General features: G+C 40.8%; 2 protein-coding genes and 1 long non-coding RNA gene across 4 annotated transcripts in view; 2 read left to right on the top strand and 1 right to left on the bottom strand.

Annotated features, from left to right (window-relative positions):
• The window catches only part of LOC120085983, a 4,347-nt gene extending 1,270 nt beyond the window's left edge, over positions 1-3,077 (top strand). The window contains exon 2 of one of the 2 annotated variants that reach the window (XM_039042349.1): positions 13-3,077. In XM_039042349.1, the coding sequence (XP_038898277.1) occupies positions 13-822 (810 nt within the window). In that variant the 3' untranslated portion in view covers positions 823-3,077. The remainder of the gene's footprint in view (positions 1-12) is intronic. The other variant, XM_039042348.1, reaches the window with a different exon arrangement.
• Positions 1-8,274, bottom strand: part of LOC120085982 (KH domain-containing protein HEN4) — a 12,699-nt gene extending 4,425 nt beyond the window's left edge. The window contains exons 1-2 of the mRNA XM_039042347.1: positions 7,519-8,274; positions 6,982-7,413 (exon numbers count right to left, since the gene is read on the bottom strand). Coding sequence (XP_038898275.1) covers positions 6,982-7,413; positions 7,519-8,274 — 1,188 coding nt within the window. The remainder of the gene's footprint in view (positions 1-6,981; positions 7,414-7,518) is intronic.
• A 1,217-nt stretch (positions 8,275-9,491) lies between these two features.
• Positions 9,492-10,487, top strand: LOC120085985. The gene is made up of 2 exons (XR_005484104.1): positions 9,492-9,936; positions 10,038-10,487. It is a non-coding gene; the product is annotated as an uncharacterized LOC120085985 (long non-coding RNA).
• Positions 10,488-23,029: the final 12,542 nt, after the last annotated feature.

The raw sequence follows: 23,029 nt of genomic DNA, 5'->3' as shown, positions 1-23,029 counted from the left end.
CTAGCTGAAGAAGTCCTTCGAGACGCATTTGTTAATGGGCTGGAACCAACCTTGAGGGCCGAAGTTATCAGTAGAAAGCCAACTACACTTGAAGAATGCATGTATGAAGCCCAACTAGTGAGTGACCGCAATGTAGCCCTGAAGATAGCACTAGCAGACCTGGGAGTCGTGGGGCCGTGCAAGAAGGAAGGCCCAGGCAGGGATAGTCTAACTCTGAAGAGCGGGAAGAGTGCAGAGACACAAGGAACGAAAAGAATTACCCTACCAGTGAAGAACAACTTTGTGAAGAAGGAACCATCCATGAAAAAACTGTCGGATAGTGAGTTTCGCAAATGGCTAGATAAGGGATTGTGTTTTCGTTGTAATGAGAAATATAGCCCAGGCCACCGATACAAGCTGAAGGAGAACCGGGAATTGATGTTGTTCATCACCAATGAGAATGAAAAACCTGATCTGGAACAGGAGGAAAAAGGGGAACCACCGGAGGAAGAAGAAAAAGAGGAAACGGTTGAAATTGCCTTGAGATCAATCTATGGCCTGTCAGCCAGGGGGACGATGAAACTGAGAGGGAAAATGAAGGGAGAAGAGGTTCTAGTGCTAATTGATTGCGGAGCCACGCACAATTTTCTGCATAAAAGGTTAGTTAACGAATTAAAAATACCTATGAACAAGAAGTTCTCTGTAGTCATTGGAAATGGAGACATGATAAAAGGGGGAGGAATCTGCAAGGCCATTAACTTGGAACTACCCAACCTCAGAGTGAAGACTAACTTTCTGGCAATTGATTTGGGACAGATGGATGTGGTCCTAGGGATGCCTTAGTTGTGTACAACCGGATTCATGGGAGTACATTGGCCATCTTTAACTATGTCTTTTATGGCAGGGAATTCACAGGTCATTTTGAAGGGTGATCCATCCCTAACCAAGGCTGAGATTTCCATCAAGACTCTCACAACATCGTGGGAAGAAGATGACCAAGGCTTCTTAGTAGAATTTCAAAACTATGAGTATGACAGTGAGGACAAGAAGGAAGGGGAAGAGGAACTCAAACGGTCAGGGGAACTTCCACTTATGATCAGGGCCTTAATCGAAGAAAATCAAGACATATTTGAGGAGATAAATGTAAGACAATATAAGTATGAGTATGACCATCGCATCTTGACAAGCACGGATCAGAAGCCAATAAATGTAAGACCATATAAGTATGGCCACTGCCAGAAGGAAGAAATTGAGAAGTTGGTGGAGGAAATGTCGAGAGCAGGGATCTTTTCTAGCCAAGCCTCAGACCATATTCCAGCCCGGTCCTACTAGTTAAGAAGAAAGATGGAGGATGGAGGTTCTGTGTAGACTATAGGAAGTTAAATCAAGCAACAGTGACCCAATTGCAAGAGCAAAGCTCTACCAACTGAGCTATATCCCCCCGGATCAATAGTCTACTCTAAGCTAGATCTGAGGTCAGGGTACCACCAAATCAGAATGAATGAGAAGGACATTGAGAAGACAGCTTTTCGAACGCATGAAGGTCACTATGAATTTCTTGTCATGCCATTTGGACTCACCAACGCACCAGCTACTTTTCAATCATTGATGAACCAGGTTTTTCGACCTTTCCTACGTAAATTTGTACTTGTTTTCTTTGATGACATATTGGTATATAGTCCTGATTTATCTACACACGAAACACACTTGGGAGTGGTCTTCAATGTGCTTAGGGATCACAAGCTGTATGCAAATAAAAAAAAATGTACCTTCTTTCAGGCGAGGATCCAATATTTGGGCCATTAGATATCATCGAATGGAGTAGAAGTTGATAATGGGAAGGTTAAAGTGATGAGGGAATGGCCACAACCTCAGAATGTGTCTGAACTGAGAGGGTTTTTAGGGCTTACAGGGTATTATACACGCTTTGTGCAAGGATATGGGAACATAGCAGCCCCTCTCACCAAACTCCTCCAAAAAAATGCATTTGAATGGAGTGAGGAAGCCAATCAAGCCTTTATGAATCTGAAGCAAGCCATGGTCACTGCACCCGTACTAGCTCTACCTGATTTTTCCAAGAGTTTTGTGATTGAAACGGATGCATCAGGGACTGGCCTAGGGGCGGTTCTTTCCCAAGATTCGAAGCCTATAGCCTACTTCAGCCAAAAATTGTCAGCAAGGGCCCAAGGGAAGTCAATTTACGAAAAAGAGCTGATGGCAGTAGTGTTAGCAGTAGAAAAATGGAGGCACTACCTCTTGGGAAGCAAGTTTACTGTGATTCTAGACCAGAAGGCCTTGAAATTTTTGATAGAACAGCGTGAAGTACAGCCTTAATTCCAAAGGTGGTTAACCAAACTGCTTGGTTACAATTTCGAGATTCTTACCAACCCGAGTTGCAAAATAAAGCTGCAGATGCCCTATCAAGAGTGAGAGAACAAGGGGAATTGTGCACCCAATCAGCACCTACTGTTATCGATGTTGAAGTGGTTTTGAAGGAAGTCGAGGAGGATGAGGAATTATAGAAAATCATCATCACATTGAAGGAAGACCCGGAGAGAATGCCAAAATATAAATGGCAGCACGATCGCCTAACCTACAAGGACAGGTTAGTTCTATCTAAAACATCTAGTTTAATCCCTGCACTGCTGCATACTTTTCATGATTCGGTGTTAGAGGACATTCGGGGTTCTTGAGAACGTACAAAAGAATGAGTGGAAAACTATACTGGCCGGGAATGAAGGCAGATGTAAAGAAATACGTGGAAGGTTGCGAAATTTGTCAAAGGAACAAGTTTGAGACACTCACACCAGCAGACTTACTTCAGCCTCTCCCGATTCCTAACATGATATTGGAAGATTGGAGCATGGACTTCATGGAAGGGTTACCAAAAGCTGAAGGATATGATGCTATAATGGTGGTGGTAGACCGATTGAGTAAATATGCTCACTTCACCCCTCTGAAACACCCTTTTTCAGCAAAGCAAGTTGCTGAGATATTCATTAAGGAAGTTGTAAAACACCATGGAGTACCTCTGTCCATTTTAACCGATCGAGACAAATTTTTTGTGAGCAACTTTTGGAAGGAGATGTTTTCAACGACGGGGACGAAACTTAAAAGAAGTACATCATTTCATCCACAAACTGACGGACAAGCGGAGAGGGTAAATCGATGTTTGGGGACCTATTTGTGTTGTTTTTGCAATGAGCAACCAAGGAAGTGGAACAAATGGATGGCTTGGGCAGAATTGTGGTACAATACCACCTTTCATATTTCCATTAAAACCACCCCCTTCCAGGCAGTTTATGGGAGACCACCACCACCCTTAATCAACTATGGAGATAGGAGAACATTCAATAATACTGTGGAACAACAACTACAAGAGAGGGATTTAGCACTCAATGCTTTGAAGGAGAATTTGGCCATAGCCCAGAATAGAATGAAAAAGCAAGCCGATAAACATAGGAGAGAACTGAAATTTGAGGTAGGAGAAGAGGTATATTTGAAGCTAAGGCCTTATCGACAGAAGACATTGGCTAAGAAAAGAAGCGAGAAGCTAGCTCCAAGGTTCTATGGGCCGTATAAAATAATTGATCGAATAGGAGAAGTAGCTTATAGGCTGAGTTTGCCACCAGAGGCTGAAATACATAATGTTTTTCATATTTCTCAACTCAAGAAGAAACTGGGACAAGATCAGTAGGTCCAACAACACCCTCCAAGGTTAACTGGAGAGTTCGAACTACAGACTGAACCCAAAACTGTCCTGGGGGTAAGGTGGAATGGAGGCATGGCAACACACGAATGGTTAGTAAAATGGATGTCTGAAAATGAAGCAACCTGGGAAGATGTGAGTCTACTCAATCAAAAGTTCCCTCATTTCAACCTTGAGGACAAGGTTCATTTCGAGACGGGGAGTATTGTAAGGCCTCAAATAATTTACATTATAAAAGAAGGGGTAAAAAAGGAAATGTCAAAACAACCAATGAAGAGCAAGGAAAGAAGGTGGGAGAAAAGGTGGAGGGGACCACGAGTTGGGATGAGAGAACAGAAGGAGGGGACCACGAATTGGTTACAAAAAGGCAGAGGGATCAGTCGCAGAGATAAGGAAAGAATTTTCTAAAAGTGAGTGAACTTTTAGGTAGGAGAGAAAGCCAGCTCTCTCTAAGGTGCTAGAAATTTCCTTGTTGTAGTTTTCTTCTTTTGGCAAGGCAGAGGAGAGTAATTTTGAGAGGAGGGTTGCTGTATTTTGGGGAAGGGTTAGTGATGAAGATCGATTGTTTGTAAGGAAGAAACCATATATAAATAATAGCAAGGAAAGTGCAGAATATTCATCCATCTATCTTCTTCTTCTTCTTCTTTCTGTTTTCTTTCTTTTTTGTTGCTCTGTTTTGTGCTCTGTTATTGAGCTTGCAGAGGAAAAGATCGAACGAGTGTGTAAGAGGATCTTACATATTCACCCTACCACGGGGAACCTTCCAGATAAAAAACTTCTTGAAAATTTTCATCCTCCACGCCATGGCAAAACCCGACTCATTCAAGAGTTAGGGGTTGACAAGAAAAAGGAAAAAGGAGTGACTAGAAAACCCCATCGAAGGGCTAGGACACCAAAGGTGAACATCCCTTTTCCGAACAAAACATATTAACCTACCCCAACAAAGAAAAAAGACCAATAATATCACCTTGCCCGTTCCCCTGAAAGATAATGAGGGAAGGAACCTCAAAGAGGGGGGCAAGCGAAGCCAAAACAACAGCCACTGAAGCATTTAAAGAAAAATGGTATAAACAGGGAAAAGTAGAAGAAAGGAGACTCACTTAGCCACCAATCTTCCCATAAGAGTGTGTTCAATGAATAAATTGAGACATGAGGGGAGACCTGAAATTGCCATAACCCTCATTCAGGGTGCATTTAGAAGGAGAATGAACCAAACTTATTCACAATAATCTCGTGGCACATAGCATCAAGTTCCTGCTAAAAGCACCACAACCATTTGGCTAATAGGGCCTATTTACAAGCTCTCAAATTTACCATATCTAAGCCCCCATAATCCACGTTATTCAAAACCTTCCCCCACCTAACGAATGAAACTTCCTCCCTGACTCTACCCCTCCTAAAGAAAGTTCCTCATAAGCTTCTTCAAAGCATTACTCACAAACACATGAATTTTAAAAAGAGAAAGGAAGTAGGGAGGAATAGCACATAACACTAATTGAATGAGAGTGAGTGTGTCACCTAATGAGGGGAAACTCCTCTTCCACAATGCCAACCTTTTTTTAATCTTTTCCACAACAATACAATGACTGATTGGATTATGCGCAAGGGAAGACCAATATACGAAGAAGGGAATGAACCAACCTCACACCCTCAAACCCAACCAACCTTATGATAACAAGCCTCCATAAGGCAACAATAGGTGGATAGCAAAGAACCTAAATACTCCACGGAATTTTTACTCGAGAACTCATTTTCTTCTTTTATTTCTTCATCTCATTTTCTCCATTCTTTCCCAACTTCAATCAGCCTACTCCAGCACTCCCAAAAATCCAAAACTCCTACTTTTAACTTCCTAGTCTTCTGAGCGTTTTTTTAAATAGAAAAATTGAGCTTTCATTTAGAAAAAATATGGAAAATTACAATGGGCCAAAAGAATAAACCAATATAATAAACTTGGAACGATTTCTTACTCTCTCTTTTCACGTGAGATTGAAACCATATAACTATGAATTATAGCAATTGACACTATTTACACTTGCATTAGCACAACCCTAAGAATCCAAGTATTTTGAGAATAAGTAAGGATGCCTTGAGCATTGAGCTATAAATCCAAAAATAGTGTCCTCATCTACTTTCCTTCTCAAGGAATTGACTTGATAACATTATTGGTGGGAGATCTTGTTCCCCATTCTTCAGTGAAAGATGTCTTCAAACCAGGGAGAGAAATCACTTCAGCGTACTTTTCAAGATAAGACACTTCCAGGGATGGATCGTTTGAATTCTGCTTGCCTTAAAGCGTCATCCTAGTGCACACTTTCCAAGCTCTTAGCCAATTATCAATTCAAGATATTTGTTTAAATTGGAATGCTTTACTTTCCTCTTCATAATGTTTTTGTAGTGTTTGGTTATCTTTGGTGTTTTGTATTAGGTCTTCATACATATGTTTCTTGTACTTCGAGCATTAGCCTCTTTTCAATCTCACAATCCATCTCAAAGGTATCCACATGATACCATTTTCTTTCCAATAGAAACCTCAAAAGTAGCAACCTACACTTCTGACACTTGACTAAGCACTACCTAAGAATCCAAAAATGTTATCCTCAAAAATAGCAACCAACACTTCTTATACTTACTAGATTTAATATGTTTGTATGGGCATCTTCCCAGCCTTTTTGTAATTATGGTCTTGATTTAATGTTCATGGATTACAGCCATTAGTGTATGGACTGTTTTTTGTGGGCTTATTTTTTTTGGCTGCCTTTGTTTATTCTTTTGTTTTTCTCAATGAAAGCTCATTTCTTATAATGGATATAATAAAAGTAGTGGTGGGAGATCCGGTTCCTTTTCTTCTGGTCTGTATGTGTTTCCCTTTCAACCATCAAGGAGTGTAAAGACCAAAACAAACCTCATCAAGTGAGTAGGCTAAGGAAAGTATTCTATGAACTCAAACAAGTTATAAGATCGTGGTCTAGAAAATTAAGGAGAACCTTTACTTCACTAAGGCAGGGCTTTCAAATTCAAACTCGATTCGCCTCTCTCCTTGTTCCTTTTAAACAAGTATTTAATCTATTTCTTCATATGCGGAAGATATTGGTGGTAAGGAATAACAACGAGAGGGTTCCATGCCAATCAACTTAACTGCAATGTCTTAGACCTTTTGTTTAGTGACCCAAAATAGCAATAAAAATAAAATGGAACATGTAAGCTAATGCAAGAAATTTTACAAGAATTGACTTTAACGTGCAAAAACACCAACAATTACCAAGGAAATTGAAGCTTCAACAAGATCCTACCTCTCGTGCAGATATCATAACCACACGTTCATCCAAGTCGGGAGTATCAACTATCTTTATAGAGGCACCCGTTTCATTTTGCAACGCTCGTACGATAGTGCCACCTTTCCCAATTAGACTTCCAACTTTATCGGGTTGACATAGCAATCTAAACACTACATCCTCTTCCATAGCCGCTCTTGGACCAGCTCCAACATTTTCATGTCCTGGTATGGAAGAATAACTCCTTGAGCGATAATCTGCATTATGATGGCTAGCATATTTCCTCTTAGGAGAAGGTTCTTCGTCTTGTAATGGCATACAATTTGAATGGGACGTGGGCCCTAATGGTTTTGTGGAGGAAGAGTTGCTCGAATCCATCCTCGGGTTATCCTGAAGACAGGCGGAAACAGAAGAAAGGGCCTTCATAACCGCCGGCAAGCTTCCTGATATCTGGAAAACACGACGAAATATAAATGAAAAGACAGTTGATAATAATAACTGAAACTTTTGATTTCAAGTGCGACGTTACAGGCCGAAGAAACTCATTCGTATTACTTGAATTAACTCATCCTGCGGCGACGCACAAGCCGGATTTTGATCCTTGGGGAAAATCTTTACTTGAGCCGTACTCTCCTGCCTAATCTTCTCCACAGTTTTTCCTCCTCTACCAAGCACGCGCCCTACTTGATGACTAGGTGCCAGCAGCCTGCAGACCACTAATCCCTCAGTTTCTCCACCGCTAATCCGATCGTTTGGAGCAGAATCTGCATTTTTCTTCTGCATCTCTTGGTTTTCTTCGCTATCCTCGTTCATCCTAACTATATTCTCAAAAGTTCGTAGTAAAGCCTGCTGCGCCTGCAACCGCTCGTCAGAATCTCCAGCCACCGCATCACTAGAGACGTTGCGACTGATATCGTGCTCACTGAATTCTCTATCATTTCCTCGATTAGTAAGCGAGGGTTTGGATGGGGAGTCGGCGAGGATAACAATGATGCATTCGTCGCATGAAGGAAGAGGCTCGTCGATGTGGATCCTAGTGCCGGGAATATCGCAGAGATGGCGAAGGATGGAGGGAACCTTGGACGCTGGGCAAAGGAGGCGAAAGAGGGTATCGGAGGGAGACGAGGGTTTAAGAACGGGGGTATCTCTGGAGGTAGAGTTTAACCCTAATGTCGCCGGTGCAGTGGCGGATGCTGGTGGCGGCAGTGGCGGAGGCGGAGGTAATTGTCTTGGGCGGACGGAGCGACCGGTGGGAAGGTTGGGATCGGAGATGGCGTCCGATGGACGTTTGGGGCTGAAATTGGTGTCCATAGATTGCAGTGTCGATCACCGCATTGATCGATTGAACTGTCAATCCCAGCGGAAACTGGGCTTCCCACCAATCACCACACATTCAAAATCCAATAAATCTTTGGGTCATTGAAAATTAAGCTCGAAGTAAGGATTTAAAACAGACGGCTAAGATTCAAAAGTAACCATTTCGATTTTTATTTTTTATTTTTTAAAATTAAGTATATTTCCTATGTATTTTTTTACCATATTTATTCTTATCCGAATTTTAAAAATAGATATATATATATATATATATATATTTTTACTTTTTCAAAATTAAACCATAGATGAAAAGTGAGAAATTAGAAAATTATTGAAAATAGCACATTTGAGTTTTCATCTTGTAAAGTTAGCATCATTCCTAAAAACTCATTCAAATAATTTTTTCGTAGATCTCGAGATCAACGCCAAAATTTAGATTAAAAAATATTTTTTTCTAACATAGTGATGGTTTTGGTTGAAATTTTTCAAAATATTATGTGATCTTTCTTCTTTTGAGAAAATAAGATATGAAAAATATATAAAATCTCTATTGGAATCTCGGACAGATTAACATCAAGATCAGTGAATCTCAGGCAGATTAATACTAAGATTTCATATATTTTCCATATCTTATTTATTTTTCTTTTTATAAAATTTAATCTTTCCCAATATTTATAATCAAACTGCATTCATCCATCTGAAAAAAAATCTAATTAATAAATTAGTTTGGAAATTTAGAAATTCATATAGTCGTCGAAACTTGACTTAAAATTAGGTAATAATTGAATATAATATTCAGTAAAAATAACTGAATTTGACAAAATTTGGAAACATGCAAGATTTGGTATAAGATTTGAATGGATTACCTAATTTTTGAAAAAATTACTAGAATCTCGGTATTTAATCTCCTCAATGTATCGACAAAGGTTCAAAAGGTCAAACAATTGAGAAGTTAGAAAAAGTGAATTTTTTAACTAATTTAACGACTTTTCAAAAAGCATGGTACTTTTGAAAGATGTTATTTCTGACAATTTCTCCAATAAATTTGGAGGTGGCTTAATTTTCAAAACAAAAACAAAATGGTTGTAACGTTCTAGGTAAATTTAAATTAATTTGTGGAATTATTAGTTTCTTTTAATTTAAGGCCAAAGTTTAGGTAATTAAATAATTTGTTGGTGGTTTCAGATTTTTTTGGAAAATGGAAATTGGGGTTTATTATATTTATTTATTTATTTGCCTTTTCTTAAAAGAATTAGGGTTAAGGATTTGGTTATTTTAAAAAGGGACCTCGGGATGCGTGAAGTAAAGAAAAAAAAAAGAGAAAAAAAAGGAAAATCTTATTCTTCCTCTCATCCGCACGCCTCCCTCTCCAAGCCTTCTTCTCCCAGCCGGTCTTCTTCTTCCAGTCGCGCAAGGAGCCCACCGCTTAGCCATATCCGCCGTCGATTGTGCAACAGGAGGCGTCATCGTTCGTCGTCGATCCAAAGCCGCTGCCAACGTCACGCGTCCCTGTTGAGTTTGTCGTTGATGCGAGCCACACCATCCGCAGCCGTCCTCAGCTGCATTCTACTGTCGTCGTCAAGGTCGTCAGCACCCGCGGCAGTGGTCATTCGTATAGTGTTGAGCCTGCTTGTATGACCTCTGTTCACGTACTGTGGGGTAAGAACTTAATTGTTTTGGTCAGTTCTTTTGAGGTTTCTTGAAAGATCTTGGCTATTTAATGAAATCTTGGCTTGACAATTGGTCCAATTTTGAATCAGGAGACTGAAGTGGAGGTTCTAAGGTGTTGTAGCAGCCGCCAAAGCCTTCATTAGTTTTTTTTTTTTTTTTTCTTGGCAAGTTTTGGGGTAAGTTGTATGAGGATTGTTGAATTAATTTTGTTTAGATTTTGGGGATTCGCCCCACAAATTGAACTGTGTGTTTGTGTTGGTGTCAAGGGCTTTGACTCAAGCCTTTCCTAATTTAGGAGGGAGTTTCAGCTATTCAGTTTTCTTTGCGTAGGCATGAACCCAAGGTAAGCGATTTACTAACGGTTTCCCTCGAACCTAAGCATGCGTACCACGGTTCTAATTGGAATGTAATATTTTGATATGTCTGTATATGGATGGATGATTGGTGAACGATTATGTAGTCTTAGTATGATTTATGACGTTGGATGGATGCTTATGTTTGTATGAGATTTGCATGACATTGCAGTCACTGTTAGCATTTCCATTGGGCTATGCACATCGCATGTTGTAAGCCTTCAGGCCCACACCTTATGCTTATATACGGTGTCCATTTGGGACCACCATTTATGTTTATGTTAATGTTAGTACCCACCGAGGTCACTACTTATGAAGTGTGCCTTCGGGTTCACCCCTTATGCCTATGTCTATCCCTATGCCTATAATGTTGTTGTGCACCCGTGCTCGATGGGAAGACTAATAGATCATTGAGTGGGTCCAGAAGTGGGTCGCTTCCTGAGTAGACATATATACTCACCCTTTTTTTTCCTCTCAAGTTTTTAGGTAAGGCAAAGATAGATCGGTGCATGACAGGGGAGATCCGTGACTTGGCCATTTGGACGAATTATTACTTCCACACATAGGTTTCATTTACTAGTGTCTAGTTTATGAGTCAGCCATTTTAAAATCCTATGAAATATTCCTTGATTTCATTTATTCATTTATTTAATTGTTATTTATTTTAAAGTTGGGTTAAGGGTACCCCGAACGGTATTTTCAGGAATTCTCTTCTTTATTTATTTGAGCTTTATTTAATGAAATAAAAACTTTATCTCTTTTATTTAATTATTCTTTGAGAAATGTATTGCCAAGCCTATGCATACATAGAGCAGTGTCCTAGAAACATACTATAAATTTTGGTCGTCAGTTAGTATCAGAGCCTAAGTTTTAGGTGAAGGAACTCTTATTCAAGAGTACATATGAGCAGAAGCGGATCTTTCCAATTCATTGTGACAGAATTACCGCATATACATTCAAAACATACTAATATGTGTTTATAATGCTAAAGAGATCAAGAGATCATACCATATGAAAATTTCTTCTTCACAACGAGTCTAAAACCCAACCGTCTACCTCGAACAATCACCACTCGGATAGAAGGAAACGGAGATAATGCCACCACTCAGAGTCCTCAGTATTCTTGGAGTGAGAATCTAAAGTGTGGGCTTTGTTCGGATTTGGTAGAGAGAAGGAGGAAGAGAGACCGTACACAACGATCAAGCAAGTGGGAGATGAAGTCGTCTATCGCATAGACAAGATGCTTGATTGTTTAGGTGAAGTATACAATCGTATAGGAAAAAGTAAGCGATTGTCTAAACGATTGTGTAGGAAAGGGTAAGCGATCGTATAAATGATCGTGTAGAGAAAGGGTGAGCGATCGTCTAAACGATAACGTAAAAAAAAGCTAAACGATTGTCTATACGGTCATTTAGTAAATATCGGGAGCTAAACGATCACTTGGGAAAAGGTAAACGATCGTTTAGTTAATAGCGTGTGAAGGTGTAATCGGTAAGCGATCGATTAGCAATATCGTATATGTAAGCGATCGTGCAGGGACTATCATATAGGCACTGATTTTCTAAATGACGACACTCACTTTAACATAATGTCCGCGCCTCCATGCTCAACACACCGTCAGCTATTTATGCATCTCAAAGTGATCTTTCAATACACTTATCCGTTATTTAGAACATAAAAGATGTCATCCTATTTCCTTTATAATCGTCGAATGAATATGATCTCATCATATTCATAACATATAAATTAATATCATATATTGATTATAATATTTTTCTCTACTAGATATAAATCATATCATATTTATATCAAATTTCCTCCAAATTAATATATCTTATACATAAAGTTAATTATATCATATTTAATTAACTCGTTCAATTATATTATATAATAATCAAACTCCCTCTTGTTAATTTGAACATTTCAAACTGGCCCAAAAACTGACTTTCAACTTGTATCTAAGCTACTAAAGGGGGACCTTATGGACCTATGGCTCAGTTCCAACGGTACGTGAATAGCTGACTAAACTCTTTAGTCACAATATCTACCATCCGTTAACTGCCAGACATTCTACTAAAGACCGACAGTTGAACTCTTCTTGCCATAGATATATTTCTATGTCCATTGGATATAACCAATCATCAGTACGATGACCTTTCACAAATGCTCATAATTACAGCACGCCAATTTACCGTTTTTCCCCGGTAATTACATCTTCCTCCTTAAGTACCACTGATCCCTTTAATTAACAATACAACATAGTCCTACTATGTGTAAACACCTCTTGGGCCATGAGCACCTCTTGGGCCATGAGAAGGTGTGTGGCGTCACATCGTTCAAGCCCCGGGATCAGCCCTTAAGAGAGAAATCTATCTACTTACCCCTATTTTGGGGAAGGAGTGAACTCTATCTTGTGAAGCTGAGTTTCCAGCTCCCAAATCAGACGAATCCCCAAAATGGTAAGTTTGAGTCAGCACTTTGGCCACTCGCACCCATGCAAATCAAAGGATCACTTTCAATGGCAGGAGTTCCTAACTCACTCAGGATTGAGGTCATGTTACCTGTGGTCATTCTAGTGAAGTGAAGTCTCAGTCATGAATGGAGTTATATGACAAGACATTAACACTTCGAGGTTAAGTCTTATACAAACTCTTTGTATAGGACACCTCTGCTCGCATGTCCACTACACGAATGATCAGGATCAGACCATTTGTGACAAGTCGCAACATTTGTAACAATTCCACAAAGTGGGCCGCGTCTGTAGTGTTACCAGGATAAGGTTTCCCTCCTATATCCATATACTACAGACTATTTTTGTTGTCACTTAAGACCTGATCCACTTGTATGTCACTACATACATACTTAAGTTACATAAAGACAACTAGGGATATTAAGTTTATTGGTTTGTGGTAAAATAAAAAACATCTAAATGTGTAAAGTCAAGTAGTGAAGTAAATATCATTTATATTATACATCACAAGTGTTCGTACAAAGTTGTTTAAACTACATGACACAAGACTTTAGGGTATAAACCCCAACATTAGGTTCTGTAGACTGACTTACGAGTCCAATCTATTCCTTATGGCCATAAATGGATCTCTCGTCATCGCCAGTTGTGTCGTTTAAAGTTCTTTAGAGAATTATGTATGAAATCTTACTTGTTATGCAATCGTTTGGTGGTTTACCCTGCTAGCGTTTATTAAAACGTTACGCGTGGTTATCAAGTGTGGCACCACAAACTAAAGGAAGAGGCAGTCGAGGTAAGAAAGTAGTTGGGGAGCAGGACCCTGACATACAAGACTCTGAGGTGCAGAGCTAAGAAATGTGGGACCTGCCACCTTGTGACCCTTCTAGGTCAACCTGGCAAAGGGTTAGACTAAGAAGCGGGCCTCGAACTTCGACTGTACCCCCACCAGGACTGTCATCCTCAGAAATTCTAGTAGAGTATATGGTCATGGCTGTGGCTATTGGGAATGTCGTCACATAGTCCGTAGTAGGGCAGCTAAGGGATATGGTGGCCGAGCAAATAGCTCAGCACTAACAGTCGCAACAAGTGCCATCCTCGTCGATCCCGTTACCACAAGTTTAAAATCAAGATAGGGCCCTGAACCGGACTGTGGCAGGCCCTTCCTTGGAGGCTGGATATCTACGGGACTTCAAGAAGTATGATCCCCCGATGTTTAATGGGTCCCTGAAAGACCCCACAAGCGCAGAGTTGCGGTTTTCCACTGTGGAGGGGATTTTTTAGTACATGAGGTGTCCAGAGGAGCAGAAGCTGTAGTGTGCCGCTTTTGTTGTCATCGATAATGCCAAGTGCTGGTGGCACTCAGTTGAATGAATGATAGAAACCAGTGGGGGCCAAACCACGTGGGACCAATTCAAGGAGCGGTTTTACGAGAAGTAATTCTCTACTCACGTGAGGTACAACAAGCAGGCTGAGTTTATGAATCTGTAGTTGGGGACCATGATAGTAGAGAAGTACGAGGAGGAGTTTGACAAGCTGTCTTGCTTCGCCCCTGATCTGGTGTCTACTGATGCAAAGAGAGCTGAAAGATTTGTGCAAATACTTTGGGATAGGATGCGAGGTATTATGCAAGCTCTTGAGCCTCTCACCTACGCCATAGCATTCTGAGCGGTAGCACGTGTGGGCTATCCTTCAGGGATATAGTTCCTGAAGTCTTTGACGGAGGAACCTGCCCCAAGCCAGAAGAGGAAAGCTGAGCAGAAAGCTCCGAGATCTCTACAGAAGATTCAAAGTACAGACAGATCGCTAGGTCATGCCCAACGGTAAGCTATTGCTTCAAAAGGATTTTAGAGGGAAAGATTGGTGTGCAAGTCGTGTGGGAAGCGTCATTAGGGACGTTGTCTGATTGGCACAGGGACTTGTTTCAGATGTAAGCAGGCAGGTCATACGGTGGACAAATGCCCTAGTAGTGATTCCGGAAGTGCAGGGGTCAGCCTCTGAGTCCGCATCAGGGTAGTTCAAACCGACAATAGCAGCAAGGTCTGGTCTATGCCACCAAATCATCGGGAAGCTGAGCATTCGGGAACTGTAGTGACAGGTACGTTCCCAATCTTGGGGCACTATGCCTTGGCATTATTTGATTCTGGCTCGTCTCACTATTTCATTTCATCGTTGTTCATAAAGCATGCTATGCTAGTTTTAGAACCCTTGGGTTATGTTTTATCAGTATCTACACCGTTAGAAGAAATTATGATAGCAAGTGAAAAGATAAAATCATGTCAATTAGAAATAGCGAATCGCACCCTTGATGTGACTTTAATAGTGTTAGACATGTGTGACTGCCAACCATGCTAGCATAGACTATTCTCGTAAGGAGGTGATTTTTAACCCCCTTAGGGAAACCAGTTTTAAGTTCAAGGGGGTCGGGACGGTAGTTTTGTGCAAGGTCATTTCAGCTGTAAAGGCCAAGAGGTTGATTAACTAAGGTGTCTGGAGTATCTTGGCTAGCGTAGTTGATACTAGAGAAACCGAGATTGCTTTAACCTCTGAACCAATTGTAAGAGATTATCCCGATATGTTTCCTGAAGAACTTCCAGGGTTGCCTTCACCAAGGGAGATTGATTTTGTGATCGAGTTGGAGCCAGGCATTATTCTCATATTCAAAGCTCCGTACATAATGGCTCTGGCCGAATTGAAAGAACTGAAGGTCCACTTGCATGAACTGCTTGATAAAGGGTTCATACGACCCAGTGTTTCTCCATGGGGAGCACTAGTGTTGTTTGTGAAGAAAAAGGATGGATCGTTACGCTTATGCATAGACAACAGAGAGTTGAATAAGGTGACCATCAAGAACAAGTACCCACTTCTTAGGATCGATGACCTGTTTGACCAGCTACATGGTGCTACCGTATTTTCCAAGATTGACCTACGGTCAGGTTACCACCAACTGAGGATAAGGGACAGTGATATCCCAAAGACTGCATTCTGATCCAGATACGGACATTACGAGTTCATTGTAATGTCTTTTGGTCCGACCAATGCTTTAGCGGTATTCATGGATTTGATGAACGGGGTGTTCAGGGATTTCCTGGACACATTTGTAATTATTTTCATTGATGACATCTTGGTATATTCCAAGACAGAGGTGGAACATGAGGAACATCTTCGAAAAGTTCTAGGAATGCTGAGGGAAAACAAACTGTATGCAAAGTTTTCTAAGTGCGAGTTCTGGCTACGGAAGGTGTCCTTCCTTGAGCACGTGGTGTCAAAGGACAGGATTTCCAGGACCTCAAGCAGAGGTTGGTTTCAACACCGATTTTCACCGGATGGCTCCGGGAATTTCGTAATCTACAGTGATGCTTCTAAGAAGGGTTTGGGTTATGTGCTTATGCACCATGTTAGAGTGGTCGCCTATGCCTCCCACTAGTTGAAAAACCATAAGCGAAACTATCCTACTTACGACATAGAACTGGCAGCGGTGGTGTTTGCCCTGAAGATCTGGAGGCACTACTTGTATGGGGATAGGATCCAGGTTTTCACCGACCACAAGACTCTGAAATACTTCTTCACCCAGAAAGAGTTAAACATGAGGTAGTGCAGGTGGCTCGAGTTAGTAAAGGATTATGACTATGAGATCCGCTACCACCCAGGTAAGGCAAATGTGGTCGCCAATTAGGGTTAGCAACGGGGCCGGGCCAGGGCGGGGGAGGGTCCCCATCCCCGGCCCCTGTAGGGGAAATTCCCCCTATCCCCGCCCCCGTCCCCACATTTAAAGGTGGGGACGGGGCGAGAGATTCCCCGTCGGGGAAACGGGTCCCCGCGGGGCCCCATTCCCTATTTCCCCACGGGAATTCCCCATTTTCTTTTTAATTTTTTAAGTTTGGGCTTAAATAAATTTATATATTCAATATTGGCTCACAACACTTACGTCTATAGTACATTATAAACATACATATAAATAAGTTATTTTATATTATTATAAATATATATTTATAAAATATTAAAATATTAACTATATAAAGTCAGGGTGTCGGTCGGGGTCGGGGTCAGGGTTCGGAGCAGGATACCATCCACATCGGGATGTGGCCCTGAAAAAATTCCCAGTTTGACCCCATCCCCGATCAAATCGGGGATTCCCCGATCAAATCGGGGATTCCCCGCCCTGATCAGGGAGGGCCCCGCGGGACCCGACCTTGCGGGGAATTTTACCAACCCTATGGTCGATGCCCTCAGTCGGAAGACCACTCATTCGGCCGCCTTGATCACTAGGCAGGTTCAGTTGTGTAAGGATCTGGAGCGAGCAGAGATTGTAGTGGGAGTGAGGGAAGTCACACCGCAGATAGCCCAGTTGACAGTACGACCAACCTTGAGGCAGAGGATTATTATTGCACAGTAGGGTGATCTGGACCTTGTTCAGAAATGTCATCCGGTAGGGTCAGGCCAAGCCAATGAATTTTCTATGTCGGTAGACTAGAGCCTCCTGTATCAGGGACAGTTATGTGTACCTGTAGATGATGACCTGAAGGGGGAATTGTTGACAGAAGTTCACAACTCCCCATTCTCGATGCATCCAGGCAGTACCAAAATGTACCAAGATTTGAAGCGGTATTATTGGTGGCCCAATATGAAAAGGGAGATAGCTGACTATGTCAGCAAATGTATAGTTAGTCAGCAGGTGAAGGCCCCAAGGTAGAAGCTAGCGGGCTTGCTACAATCATTAGATGTGCCAGAATGGAAGTGGGAAATCGTGTCCATGGATTTCATTATGGGTTTGCCCAGGTCAGCAAAAAGCTTCTCAGTGGTTTGGATTGTGATAGACAGACTCACTAAGGTGGCGCATTTTATTCCAAGGAAGCCCACGTACGCGTTGAGTAAGTGGGCTTCGCTATACATGAAGAAGATAGTAAGATTGCATGGTGTGCCAGTGTCAATTATGTTCGACAGGGACCCTCGTTTCACCTCCAGTTTTTGGAAGAGCCTCTAGGCAGCCTTAGGGACGCGGTTAAACTTTAGTACAGTCTTCCACCCCCAGATGAATGGGCAACCAGAACGCTTGAATCAGACGTTGGAGGACATGTTGCGCGCTTGTGTGTTGGAGTTCTCAAGGAGTTGGGACTCCCACTTGCATTTGACAGAGTTTGTTTATAATAATAGCTATCAGGCTACCATTAGCATGTCGCCATTTGAAGCTCTTTACGGTAGAGGTTGCATGTCTCTTGTTTGCTAGGGGTGAGGTTGGGGAGAGAAAACTGATGGGAACTGAGTTAGTGGAGTTGACAAATGAAGTCATGCAGAAGATCAAGGCTCGAATGCTAGTAGCGTAAAGTAGACAGAAAAGTTACGTTGATGTTAGGCGTAAAGATCTTGAGTTCGAAGCAGGTGACAAAGTGTTCCTGAAAGTGGCGCCAATGAAGGGTGTCCTGAGATTTAGAAAAAAGGGTAAGCTAAGTCCGCGCTTTGTAAAGCCATTCGAGATCTTGGAGCGAGTCGGCTCTGTGGCTTACCGTTTTGTTTTGCCACCGTCTCTCTCCGCAGTCCATAATATTTTTCATGTCTTCCATGCTGAGGAAGTATTTAACGGACCTATCTCATATGGATGGACTTTAAGCCCTTGCAACTGAGTGAAAACTTAAGTTACAAAGAGAAGCCCTGGCGCAGATTGTGGGCAGTGAGGTGAAAGTTTTGCGCAACAGAGAGGTACCACTGGTAAAGGTTTTATGGCAGAATCATCAGTTTGAGGAAGCAACTTGGGAGTGAGAGGACGAGATGAGAACACTGCATCCAGAGCTCTTCCAGGACTAAAACTTTCATCCTAGAACTTTCGAGGGTGAAAGTTTCTTAAGGAGGGAAGGTTATAATGTCCTGGGATCTACGTAAATTTAAATTAATTTGTGGAATTATTCGTTCCTTTTAATTCAAGGCCAAAGTTTAGGCAATTAAATAATTTGTTGGTGGTTTGAGTTTTTTTTTTAGAAAAGGAAAATTGGGGGCTGTTATATTTATTTATTTATTATTATTATTATTTTTTTTTGCCTTTTCTTAAAAGAATTAGGGTTAAGGGTTTGGTTATTTTAAAAAGGAGACCTCGGGATGCATGAAGTAAAGGAAAAAAAAGGAAAAAGGGAAAATCTTATTCTTCTTCTCCCAACTGCATGCCTCACTTTCCAAGCCTTCTTTTCCCAGTCGGTCTTCTTCTTCCAGTCGCATGAGGAGCCCGCCGCCTAGCCGTAGCCGCGGTCGATCGCGCACCAGGGGGCGTCGCCGTTTGTTGTCGACCCGAAGCCGTGTTCATCCAGCCATCGCCAACGCCAAGCGTCCCTGCTGAGTTCGTTGTTCTAGACGTGCGCCGTGGCTTCCTTCGTCGACCTCATTCAGGTCCGCTATCACCGTGAAGACGAGAGCCACGCCATCCGCAGTTGTCTTCAGCTGCGTTCTACCGTCGTCGTCAAGGCCATCGACACCTGTAACAGTTGTCGTCCATAAGTGTTGAGCCTGCTCATGTGGCCTCTGTTCGCATACTGTAGGGTAAGAACTTGGTTGTTTTGGTCAGTTCTTTTGAGGTTTCTTGAAAGATCTTGGCTATTAATGAAATCTTGGCTTGACAATTGGTCAAATTTTGAATCGGGAGACTGAAGTGGAGGTTCTAAGGCGTTGTAGCAGCCGCCAAAGCCTTCATTGGTTTTTTTTTTGGCAAGTTTTGGGGTAAGTTGTGTGAGGATTGCTGAATTAATTTGTTTAGATTTTGGGGATTCGCCCTACAAATTGAACTGTGTGTTTGTGGTTGGTGTCAGGCACTTTGACTCAAGCCTTTGCTAATTTAGGAGGGAGTTCAACTATTCTGTTTCTTTTGCGTGGGCCTGAACCCAAGGTAAGCGATTTACGAACGGTTTGCCCTCGAACCTAAGCATGCGTACCACTGGATCTAGTTGGAATGTAATATTTTGATACGTCTGTATATGGATGGATGATTGGTGAACGATTATGTAGTCTTAGCATGATTTATGACGTTGGATGAATGTTTATGTTTGTATGAGATTGCATGACATTACAGTGACTATTAGCGTTTCCATTGGGCTATGCACATCGCATGTTGTAAGCCTTCGGGTCCACACCTTATTCTTATGTACGATGTCCTTTTGGGATCACCACTTATGTTTATGTTAGTACCCACCGAGGTCACTACTTATGAAAGCATGCCTTCGGGTTCGTCCCTTATGCCTGTGTCTATGCCTATGCCTATGATGTTGTTGTGCACCCGTGTCCCGATGGGAAGGCTAATAGATCACTGAATGGGCCTAGTTAGGGTCGAGCATGGTAGACCGATAAATCGACACGATCGACCTAAATCGGCTGAAATAGGGTCGGTCGGTTGGAAATTTAAACAAATCGGGCAGTGGTCGGTTTCAAAGTTATCCGCCAAAGTCGGTTTCGGTCGAGCACACAAGGGACCCGACCCGACTGACATTTTAAAAAAAATTAAAACAATATTAATATATTAGATAATGTATAGAGTTTTTAGGGTCTTCGAGCTTTTTCCATGAGTTCTGTCCGCTCCGCACACCGTAAGCAAAATTTTAGGGTTTTCTTCGAGCTTTTTCTTTCGACCTTCTTTTTCTTCCTTCTTCCATTCCTCTTCCTTGCTCGTCGTCTTCTTCTGGCCTCTGATTTTCAGAGGCAACCGTATTCGCAGTCCAATTTTCAGAGGCAGTCTTCGTGCTCGTCTTCTTCAGTTCTTCGTAGCCGTTCTTCAGTTCTTCGTGCAAATGCAGAGACCTTCGTAGCCGTTTTTCGATTTTCAGCCTTAGGTCCGTTTTCGATTTGCAACTGCAGAGACCTTTGGAAATTAGATCTTTGTATTTTGTAATGTTCATTATCATTATTATTATTGTGAACAGAACACACCAAATTTAGATCTTTGTATTTTGTAATGTTCATTATCATTATTATTATTATGAACAGAACACACCAAGTTTAGATCTTTATATTTTGCAATGTTCATTATCATTATTATTATTATTGTGAACACACCAAGTTTGAAAACAATGGAAAGTATGGATTGACTTGGTGTGTTCACGATTTTCAGACAGAGAAAGGATGAAAACTTCTTTGTATTTTGTAATGTATTCTAAATGTTTATGTAAAGTTGAAATCCTTTGAATTTTTGTGAATTGTATGATACTAACGAGTGACAACGTCTGTCATGTTGTGGTTCAACTACATGGATTTAACAGATATGGAGTTTGATGGAAGTGCAACTGATGCTTCAAAAAATGAACGAGATGCAGAAGAAACGGATGCCAATACAAATATCATTGATGTTGATTCAACAAATGAGACATCAGATGTTCCAAATCCATCGAAAAGAAGGAAGGCGGTGAAAAAATCCATGGTTTGGGATCATTTTAAAAGGTGATCCTAAAGACCATCATGCTCAATGTAAGTACTGTGGAGTTATCTATGCATGTCATTCCAAACGTAGTGGTACTGGAACTATGAAGAATCATTTAAAAAATTGTAAAAAATACCCTTACCAAAAAAAGAGAGATCCAGCTCAAATGACATTATCTTTCAAAACTAAAGCCAAAGACAATGTTGGGGATAATACGTCACAACTTGTATGTGAGTAATATAGTTTAGAGAGTTTTCGGGAAGCGTTGGTGGAAATGGTAATTGTTGACGAATTGCCATTCAAGTTTGTGGAGGGTAAAGGATTTAAGAAATCTGTCGATAGATTAACATGTGCAAGTCAACCTAGATTTTTTGTTCCGTCTCGATTTACTGTGGCTAGAGATGTGCTTAAGTTGTATGTTAATGAGAAAAAGCGTTTGAAAGACATGTTTGTGAATAGGAAGTATAGAGTTTCTTTCACTACAGATTGTTGGACATCGGGACAAAATATAAATTACATGGTCCTAACTGCCCATTTCATAGATTTTGATTAGAGATTACATAAAAGAATACTTAGTTTTTATCCAATTGAGAATCATAAAGGCGATACTATTGGTAAAACCATCGAAAAGAATTTGAAGGATTGGGGCATTGAAAGGGTAATGACTTTGACTGTTGATAATGCAAGCTCGAATGATACTGTCATTGCTTATCTTTTGAAAAGTTTCAATAAGGGATTATTGTTTGGTGGATAATTTCTGCATGTTCGTTGTTGTGCTCATATATTAAATCTCATAGTATGTGATGCTTTTAAGGAATATAATGATTGCATTGAAAGGATTCGATATGTTATATGGTTTATAATATCTTCTCCTGCACGTTTTTTGAAATTTAAAAAGTGCATTGAAATTGAAAAAATTTCTTGTAAGAGTTATGTGTGTCTTAATGTTCCCACTAGATGGAACTCTACATATTTGATGCTTGAGGCAGCTGTAAAGTTTGAAAAGGCTTTTGATAGATTAGGAGATAAAGATGCTTCATATAGACACGATTTGTCACCAAATAAGGAAGATTGGACAAATGCTAAGATGTTGATTAGGTTTTTAAAGGTCTTTTATGATTGACATTGAAAATTTCAGGGTCTTTGTACACCATTTCGAATATGGTTTTTCATCATATTACAGTGGTTCAGAATTGTATACGTTTAAATGCTGGTAGTGCAAATGCAATGCTAGTTGGAATGGCCAATAGCATGAAGGCCAAATTTGAGAAGTATTAGGGGAATAATAAAAAAAATAATCTGTTGTTGTATGTTGCTATTGTGCTAGATCCTCGAAAAAAGCTAAGGTTTGTATTTTTTTGTCTTAAAAAATTTTTTAGGCCAGAGGTTGCCAAATCTATAGGAAATGTAGTGGAACAATGTTGTAGACATTTATGAGTACAGTATTACTCATACTCAGAGTGGAGTGGGAGTGGTAGTATTGCTATTACTACACCAATTGTCCTAACTTCAGAGACCATGATTGATTGTGATCCAACTGAAAAGGTGGGTGAAGACTTTGTCTATGATACAATTGATCTTGATTTTAAAGGTGATGAGAATACACCTTTTGAACAGGGGTTAGAGATTGATATTTATTTGTTGGAAGCAAATGTTAAGAATGAAGGTGATTTTAACATACTTCAATGGTGGAAGAGGAACAGTCATCGGTTTGAGGTTCTTAGTCGTATGGCTAGAGATATTTTGGCAATTCCAGTATCTACTGTAGCATCTGAGTCGACTTTTAGTACATGAAGACGTGATGTTGATTCATCACGTTGTTCATTGGCTCCAAAAATAGTGGAGGCTCTCATTTGTACTCAAAATTGGCTAAAT

This window comes from Benincasa hispida, chromosome 9, assembly GCF_009727055.1.
Source record: "Benincasa hispida cultivar B227 chromosome 9, ASM972705v1, whole genome shotgun sequence".
Taxonomy (NCBI): domain Eukaryota; kingdom Viridiplantae; phylum Streptophyta; class Magnoliopsida; order Cucurbitales; family Cucurbitaceae; genus Benincasa; species Benincasa hispida.
The sequence above is the reverse complement of the archived record's forward strand: the minus strand, read 5'-3'. Positions and strand labels throughout refer to the sequence as shown.